Source organism: Diachasma alloeum, unplaced genomic scaffold, assembly GCF_001412515.2.
Source record: "Diachasma alloeum isolate Michigan unplaced genomic scaffold, Dall2.0 Dall_scaffold_78908, whole genome shotgun sequence".
Classification (NCBI taxonomy): Eukaryota; Metazoa; Arthropoda; class Insecta; order Hymenoptera; family Braconidae; genus Diachasma; species Diachasma alloeum.
Genome location: NW_021683643.1, coordinates 1,717,409 through 1,727,377, shown reverse-complemented (window position 1 = coordinate 1,727,377; position 9,969 = coordinate 1,717,409). Strand labels below are relative to the sequence as shown.

The window sequence follows — 9,969 nt, the reverse complement described above, 5'->3', positions numbered from 1 at the left end:
GGGGGGGGGGGGGTAATTCATGGGAATAACAGGAACAAGTTTTCTTAATTCAAGATTATCAGGCTCGGCTCACCCTAAAGGGAAAAAGTTGACCTTTCTGAGGGAAAAAAACTATCCCATTCTATTGAAATGAGTTATAGTTATGAGCTATTTACATTTCAAAAAAAGTGAAGCCCGATACAGTGTCCGAAAATTCATTGTTCATATAGTAAGGGTAGCCCGGGAGGATCATTTAGAGACAAAAACATTAATGAAATTTTTGTCTCCGACGCTTTGTTCATGAGTTATCAATAAAAGAACGGACAGCCAATCAAACGCTTTCCACTGATGGAGAAATCATATCCCTTTTCCCATTCAAAACGGAAGGATAATGGCATTGAATATCCAATCGCTTCCAATCAATTTCATTCCTGGGTATTAAATGAGAGTGGAGACATGAATTTTTTACGTTGACTATGATTTTCAGGTTGCGTATAGGGATGAAATGGCTCTTACGCCGCAGTGGAATTAATTGCGGTTTAACTCATCCGGTCGTGGTGATAGGAAAACAATTTTTTTTCAGATCATTGGGAATTAAATGCAGAATTAATTGCCATCATTTTCATTGGTGATATGAATTTTCAGACAGAGGGGCAATTGCGGTGGATTTTTGCTTTGCTGCCGAATAACTCCTTAAGGATATCCAAGTATCTGTTTCAACCGTTTTAAATCATCAAATTTGTCAATTAAATTGCATGAAAAAAATCTGAAAAAATCGTGAATATTCAGCGTTATTCAAATTAAATTTTGCACTGAATTATTATTTTTTAACCTAGGAAAAAAGTAAACATTCCAATTTTTTTCAGATTTTTAGAATGTTTTCTAACGGTTCAATATTGAGTTTCAAATTCAGGCCTACAAAGTTTAAATAATAAAATAATTATAAAATGTCCGGAAACTTAGAGTCAAATGGGGTTCAAATGAAAGCTCTGATGTTAGACTACAAAATTAGAAAAGCAGTTCACGATTACATGTCAAAATGCCACACATAAATGTTAACACAAACGAATTCAACACAAAAAAATCAATACACACGTCCAACACAATTATCAACTCAGTCTTCGAAATTAATAAATATTTACTTTTGGCTTGAGAATTCATTTAATGAAAAATCAAAAAAATATGAACAACAATACAGTGAATTGCATCAATAAATGAGAACATATAAATCGATAAATCGGCTAATTCAATAAATCGATATGAAATTACAATTAAACTAATCACAACAAAATAATATTACACTACAACATTTCATAGTTCCTTTGAAATCTACTCCTAATACTCATAATCACAAAAAATATTATTTGTATTAAATAAATTACTTCAAATACACACACACACACACGTGTTAAATTTGTATATGTTAAATTTAGTAACGAAGCGGTGAACCGGGTTAAGTCGGTTTTGACCATTGACCAGTTTTTGACGAATATCTCGGAATCTAAAAGAGATAGAAACATTTTTATCATAGGCTTTTTTGTAGAGCCAATTAAGGGTTATAAAAAGTTCATGATAAAAATGTCGCTATCTCTCTCAGACTCCGAGATATTCATCAAAAGTTGGCCAAAAGTCAAAATCGACTTTACCCGGTTTACCGCTTCGCTACTGAATTTAACATATACAAATTTAACGCGTGTTTGTGTGTTTAATCTGTGTGTTGAAATTTACGTGTGTTATTTTGACCGGTATCCCATTTCACTGTAGAAAAAATAGCTAAAGTGCTCGGATATCCTTAACAATGCGACGGAGTCCAAAAATTTATTAAACTTTACGATGAGTCTTGGGACACCCTGTATATCTCAAAGAATCCTGGTTCACTCAGTGGAGCAATAGCGTATTTTAGAACTGAGGACAATTAATATTGATTTTACTCATTAAGGGGATCGTCATACCTTATTGACAGCTGTCACACTTGCGCCGGCATCGATGAGCATCCTGACGGCCTCTAGATGTCCGTACCAAGCGGCCATGTGAAGCGGCCTCATCCCGAACTGGTGGAAATCCACGTAAAGTTGATTATTCAGTGCAAATAGGTGAGAGGATTGGAGTGAATTAATGCTTGGGAGAGCACAATATTCTGGCTCTTTCAGAGCTTTAAGAATTCACACGCAGAAATACATGTTTTGGTTTTTAGGGATAGAAGGTAATCTGCAGTTTGAGGAGGTGATCCATAGCTTTTAGGAATTCATCTCTAATAGTGAGGGATTTCCAACACCAACTAAAATTGTCCTAAAAGTTAGAGCGCCGCACTGCACTTTTTCCGATTTTTTGCTTCCGAGTGGAAGCATTGTAATCGTGCTGTTTTCAAATTCTCTAATTTGATTACTTGATATCCCTCTTGATTTTTTCAGATTTTTCCTAGACCTTCCAAATTTATCAATATGTCGATTTAGGCTGGTGCGCCGCGATCAACCGAATGTTAAAGACAAAATTCCTACGATTTAGAATCTGTTCTCTGATTTTCAGTATTGTGACTTTGGAAATTGATGACAAAATCACTTGATTTTAGAATAACTCACGCCCTAAATTTTTGAAATACCGGAATTCTCCAAAAATTACAGATGAATTCATAAATTTTTTTTTTTTTATGCTTTTCATCTAACGTAGAATAACTCAGTTTTACGGTTTACTCTCATGAAAAAATGATGGACCATCCCCATCTCTTCTCCTTTAGCATTTATCCATCGATTCGGCGATTCTCTTTCCGAGAATTTCATTGATTTAACTCTGCTTCCGCTGACCTAATGCAAGGGGTTGTTAATATTTTTTCAAATAAATCAATACGAATATAAATTTGTTTATTCACCGGAGTCCAACTGAACTAAAGTGTATTCCAGAAAATTTTATTTGAAATTGAGGAAACAATGGCAAATATTAAACTTAAATCCATTTCAATATGAAAATATTAAAAATTGTTATGCAACACAACTGTTACTTGAATTTCAGGAAAATATTAACATTGTAGAATGTATTTATAATACTCAGTTGTATTATATCCCACCTTCATGCAAAAAAAAATCCAAGTGAAGTGGACTGGAACCGAATTCCCACAAACTGGTTCACTTTAAAATAAAAATTCAGAACATCTCACCTTATCCCGCGCCTCGATGTCGCATTCCGCTCGAATAAGCATTTCAATGATCTCCGTATTACCCCTGGAGGCCGCCCAATGAATCGGTGCTCTCCCATACTAGATTCCGCACCGAAAAAATGAAGAAGCACTCATTTGGGATATTTTCATGCTAAAATCCTGCTGATACGTGCCGATGGGTAAATTATCAAAACCCGTGATACTAGAATATGCAAATGGGACTTCCGATGCATCCGTGACCTATTTACTTTTCGTACGTCCTGAGATGCATCCACAAAAGAATTTTGTTGTACCGATTTTTATGACTCCCGAGAGAAATACATTGAAATTGTGTTGGGGCGAGATGGAAACGAGTGCTGGGGAAATATAGTTTTATTTGAAATTCAACTCACGTTGTTACGGGAATCGACGGCCACAGTTTCTTGGAGAACTTTTCTCACAGTCTCTGGCTCATTTTTGATGACAGCCTCGTGCAACAATAGATCGTTCTTCAATACTGAAAAATTGGCAATTGCACTGATGGAATATTTCACTTTAAATATCATGGGTTGTTGAATATTTCAAATTGTTTTTTTTATCCTGAATGGAATCATTGATGAATTTTGATAGACTGTTGATTGTTGTCGACAATACGTGTAGAATTTTTATCAAGTGACCGTTCCATCGAAATTTTAAAGTATTTCGCCATTGAACATTCACAATTTGATGGAAAAATCAATGGAAACTGTAGAATTTAGTTCAATTATTCTAGCAAAAAATGAGAGAAATCGGAAAAATTGCGGTACATATATTCTTGTGTTTGAAATTAATTGCGAATTCAACGTACATTTATAAAACTATTTATTTGATATAAATGAAAATGCAACTGCAAATTTAATTTAGGGTTTAATGGGGTTTATTAGCAGCTCTCTGAGTAAATCCATTATTTCATTCAGAAACATAATTTCTTTCTTCGATGGTTCTTACGGTAAGAAAATTGTCGTTCTTGAATTAATGATATTTCTTTGTCTAACATTGATCTACTCCTGTTTCACTCCTTGATGATATTTAATTATTTAGAATAATTCCATTATGTGTTATAGGGAATTTTACGTAACATAGTAGAGCTTACTATGTAAAATAGTAATTATTGCGATGTCCATAGTACCTATGACCATGGTAGCCACTACCATGTCCATAGTAATACTTACAAAACTTTAGTAACGTTTAACTATGTGCGGATTCCGACATAGTAATCTTTACTATTTTATTTTCTCCGTGCGGATATTTCCCGAAAGCGGACGTGTCAATTAATGATACGAACAAATAGAAGAAACGAATTAAGAAATACTATTTTTAAAAAAGGAGAACCCATTCGGAAGTGAATTGCTAATTTATTTGCAACAATAACTATAGTCATTTATGAAAAATGCAATTATCCACTTGTTTTAGTAAATGACAACTGGAAATGAAGATATTGTGCCCTGTATTTTTTACTCACTCCTAGCAGTCCTGGGGTTCAATGTGTCGTCATCTTGACTCTCGGGATGAAGATTGAGGGGTGGTGGGATTTTCACTTTCGTCGCGCTCGACCTCGTGAGATCGGACATTTTTCCCTGTCTCTACGTGACATCCACTCGATTATTTTATCCCCGAGAAATCTGCAAGAGAGAATGAGTGAGAATTGGGAAAAAGTTTTCAACTTTTATCGGAACACCACACTAATAGACTGATTAATTTATTCCAAACAAGATTCGTGAACTATTAACGAATGGTACAGTTGAATATGACCAAATGAATATTCGTTAATAGTTAACGAATGGTTCACTTGAATGGCGAAAGTCAAGTCAAACACGGCTCCTCAAATGTACATTCGTTAACTATTAACGAATGAACATTTGGTGGGATCGAATAGACCCTAACCTCTAACCAAAATCGATTCGTTAACAATAACTAATTCGTTCTATCAGTGCAGCTATTCAGTTTTCTAATTCTATGGAAATTGAAAGCTCCAGTTCTCTCGAGATTCAGTTGAAGCTCAATAAATAAATAAAGATGAACGATTTCATATGAATCTCTCAATCTTCACTGAAAAATCGTCACAGTTCGATAGTTTCGGTACATGTAAATAAAAAAAAACACATACATATTCCAATTTAAACAATTGAAATGCGTCAATTCGGCGGAAAAACTCTCTAATTAAAAACAATTCCCACTATTTATGAAACAAGTAACAAAATCACTCAATCATTATTTCATAAATATTTTCCTAATGAATTTTTTGAGAATTATCATTACAAAATGTAATAAATCAATACAAACACATCAGGAAATTCGATAGTTTCGTTAAATGAAAATGAAAAAATGAACGCACACGCAAGGCTACCCACACGGAGAAAAAAGTGAGAGAAAAATTACCGAACCAATCGCAAAATATCCTCCACAAACAGGTATTTTTCATTGAATTACATTCTGCTTCACGATTACCGTTCGCGCAGTAAAATTTGTCACGATTTTTCAAGTAATTCTTATTCAACTATGTCCTCTTCGTGCGCACATACTCCAATTCGAACGATTAAACGATTAAGTGCCCCAATTCGGTTGTAAAAATGTTTTTCACTAATAGAAAGGATTAGTTATTGTTAACAAATGGATTTGGTTGGAGGCTAGGGTCTATTCGGTCTCGCCAAATGTTCATTCGTTAGTAGTTAACAAATTTATGTTTCAGAAGCCTTGTTTAACTCGACTTTCACTCTGATAGAACGGATTAGTTATTGTTAACGAAGGGATTTTTGTTGGAGGTTAGAATCTATTCGGTTCCACCAAATGTTCATTCGTTAATAGTTAATTGTTTGACTTGACTTTCGCCATTCAAGTGAACCATTCGTTAACTATTAACGAATATTCATTTGGTCATATTCAACTCTACCATTCGTTAATAGTTAACGAATCTCGTTTGGAATAAATGAATCACTCTATCAGTGCACCTTTCAAGTGAACCATTTGTTAAATATTAACGAATATTGATTTGGTCACATTCAACCCTACCATTCGATAAGCCCTCACGTACGGCGTCGATACCAAGTATCGGTCCATAAGCTTGTCCTATCGGCCGGAGTCAATGCATTGTATCGACCCTTTCCGTCAACAGTAAAAATCATTTTCTCTCATTCTAAGAGACACATTGACATTTGGAAAAAGATATTTCAAAAGTCAATGGAATTGTCTCTGCAGTGAACTATTTTCTTGTTTTTTCAATGCATTTATAATATTTTTTTCTAGGAACAAAAGTTGTAGATGAAAATTTTACATCAAACCGATTCAATCGTATTAAATTATCTCGTTTATCGATAAGATTAGAAGAAAAATTGGAAGGTAAATTTCGATTTGTTGAATTATTTGTTTGTTATAAATAAATTTAACATGTTCGAAGATGGCGGCAACCAATTGTCGGCTAATATTAAAATTGCTGTCAAAAATTAGGAAATTATGGAAAGAAAAAACATTTCTTAGGGAGTTTATTTCAAAATTCAATGCAGCCAATGCATTTTATTTCAATTTTTTTCGTTCAACTGTTTTCAAGTTATCGCTCATTGCATAACGGAGTATTGACGCGCTGTAAGTCTCCTGGCCGTTGGGACAAGCCGCGTTATATGAACACCGTACGTGAAGGGTTAATAGTTAACGAATCTGATTTGGAATAAGTGAATCATTCTATCAGTGTTCAATTAATAAAAATGGCCTGAAGTGGTAGAGCAATATTCTTCACCCGTGAAATTCCCTGTCGCTATGAAATTCCTCCCCGAACTCATTTTATGAAGTTTAAACCACTGATTCTATCACCGGAAAGGACTGCAGAGAGTGAAGGTAGAATAACCAGAGGGTTTCTCGAAAATTTAGTCAATGCAATTACACTTTTTCCCTCTATTCTCTGACATATCTGCGCACGAACAATTGAATTACGAATGAAATTACCGACTCCCGAATAACAAAACCGAGAACCGGTGTTCGCGAAGTAGAAAGGGCCGAGAGTAGTCAGACAATGTCTGTGCGTTGAAGTCGATAAAATCGAAGGCAAAAGGAGAGCGAAGAAGAGGTCTTTTGTGAGATCGAGAATTGCACGAATGTGTAATTAATAACCCGAAGTTGAAATTTATGTCCTGCGAGGGAATAACTGGAGCGCGTATTGTCGGGGGAGTTACGAGGGGCTCAGTGCAGGTGCACCCGATCGTCCTCCTATCGGTGATAAATTGCAGGGTTGTCGGAATTTTCGGTGGAACATTGGGGCGCTCATTATAGGGGGATTTTTTCGGGTTAAAAATAGAGTTAAACGTTAACATTAGCCCCTCGGGTTCAGTCTATTATTGTTCGTGCACGGTTGAAACGGTTTAATGTGATCTTGGTATCATCGAGGAATGAAAAATCCGGTCGTGTGGCAGAATTTTACGGATTTACAGATTGTCAGTACACTGTTAGAAAATTACTCTTGAAATTTCAAGTGAAAAAGCTTGAAATTTTTAACAACGACAAAGTTAGAGGAAATTTCTCTATATTTCTTCATTGATGAATCAATTTTTTTCTTGAACATTCAAGTAATTCTCGATTTTCGGGTCCATACGGCACTGAAAAATCTTGAAAATTTTGAAAATTCAAGCAACAACTTTTCTGAATTCTAAATTTATTGAAAATTGAATTGTATGTGATGTTCAACTTTCACGATGTTTTTGGAAATTCAAGCTTTCATTGAAAAATCAATGATTGTTTTATATGAAAAACCATTTCTCATTTTCTTGAATTTTCAAGATAAATGAGAAATTTAGTGAACGCTTTCATGTGAAATTGAGTTCAACCCCACAACGTCGAAAATTTAGATGATGCTGTGACTGCAATTTTAAGAAATTTCTAACAGGGTAGTCTCCGTCATTAATGGATTTGGCATATTGGTCGCACTGAGAGAAAAATTTCCTAATATGTAGACCAAAATTACTTGAGAGAAGTAAATTAGCTTCTTTATGTACAGAATTATTATTTTTTAAACGTCCTTTTATTTATCAATAAATAATAGAAATTACTTAACTTTCGAAAACCTAATTTTTTTCGGCACGAAATCGTTTTCTGGTGAAATTCTGAACGTTAATAAATTTGTTACGATTATGAACAAATGATTGTTATGGTACAAAATTAATGGTTTATAAATTATTCACAGAAAATTCTCGTAATTTTCAAAAATCGCAACGTTTGAATAATTTTATCAGGTTTCTTTGGAAAGTAAACTTTCTAATTTTTCTTCAGATTTTTAAAATATTTTCTAACAGTTCAATATCGCGATTCAAATTTAGGTCTCCAAAGTTTAAATAATAAAATCATTCTAAAATGTCCGGCAACTTAGGGTCAAATGGAGCTCAAATGAAAGCTCTGACGTTGGACTACAAAAGTAAAAAGCATTTCACTGGAGAAAAAATAGCCAAAGTATTCGGATATTCTTAAACCTCAAGAATATTTTAAAGCATGAGACCTTTGTGGGGCTGCCTGGGAGAATTAAGCGATTGAAGAAAAATTACTCGTCTCAAGTAAACATTTAAATAAATAAATGAAAATGTATTAAAAATTAAAATGTATTAAATCTATTAAAATTGAAATGTATTGTTATCTTGTAAATGTATTAAATATTTCTGACCATCGAATTCTGTCCAATCAGAGCGCAATATTCGGTGCTGTGAAGTATAAGTAACTCAGAATGGAGAAAATAATCACAGTACCACAAGAGCTCCAAAATAAGCGAGTATTCCCGACAGGTTCGTTGCAAACCCACAAAAGAGTCAATTTTCCCAGTATGAAAAATGAGGACGTGAAGTCTAAAAATATAAATCAGTAGCGAAGTGGTAAAACGGTTCAAGTCAATTTTGGCTATTGGCCAGTTTTCAATAAATACCTCGAAATCTACGGGAGATGACAAAATTTTCCTTATAACCCTTTTTGTAGCTGATTGAGAGCCACACTAAACGTACACGTACGAAAAAATCCTATAGGATTTCCTATAGGATTTCTGATAGGAAATCCTAGAAGATTTTCTATAGGATTTTCTACCAGAAGTCCTATAGAAAATCTTATACGTAATCAGGGGAAAAATAATCATAATTTTGCATAATCTTTTCTGTAATTACACGTTCGAAAAAATCCTATAGGAAATCCTATAACAAATCCTATAGGATTTTTATCAAGATAAAAATCCTATAGGAAATCCTATAACAAATCCTATAGGATTTTTTCGTACGTGTAATTACGAAAATTTCGCTATCTCTCTTAGATTCGGAAATATCCGTCAAAAACTCAACTGGGAGATAAGTCGACTTGAACCGTGTTTTACCACTTCGCTACTGAAATGAACAAAATGAAAATAAAAATGACAATTTTGTATTGTCCCTGAAATTTCATTCCTTTCGCAACAATGAATGCGCAAATAATTGGTTTCGTTTTTGCCTCCTCGCCTTTTCCAAAATAGCGATATTATTTCAATACCCTCCGTCACCCCCCGGACCCCCCGTATTGTTACCCCCACATACACAAGACGGCATTTGCGTCAATAACCGAACCAGGATGCTCAGTATTATCGTTATCGACCCAATTACTCAGCCTCGGCATCACCCGCCGTAACATCATCCATTCTAGTAGTAATACACACTCCTCAATTCCACAATCTCCATGCCTCCATGAACTGTCAAGCCACACTCCTTTGTCCAGCCCCCGTGCGAAACCCTATCGTCCACAAAGGATCTCCCTGTTTACAAATGTCTATCGCCTTTCGCTACACCTACCACAGAACCCGGGTGCAATCGACTCGCCCCCCCCCCCCCCCCCCC

General features: G+C 34.9%; 1 protein-coding gene across 1 annotated transcript in view; it reads right to left on the bottom strand.

The window, feature by feature from the left end:
* Window positions 1-9,969, bottom strand: part of LOC107047829 (ankyrin repeat and death domain-containing protein 1A) — a 27,869-nt gene that overhangs the window by 8,069 nt on the left and 9,831 nt on the right. The window contains exons 2-5 of the mRNA XM_015270682.2: window positions 4,611-4,770; window positions 3,523-3,626; window positions 3,131-3,229; window positions 1,932-2,030 (exon numbers count right to left, since the gene is read on the bottom strand). Coding sequence (XP_015126168.1) covers window positions 1,932-2,030; window positions 3,131-3,229; window positions 3,523-3,626; window positions 4,611-4,719 — 411 coding nt within the window. The 5' untranslated portion in view covers window positions 4,720-4,770. The remainder of the gene's footprint in view (window positions 1-1,931; window positions 2,031-3,130; window positions 3,230-3,522; window positions 3,627-4,610; window positions 4,771-9,969) is intronic.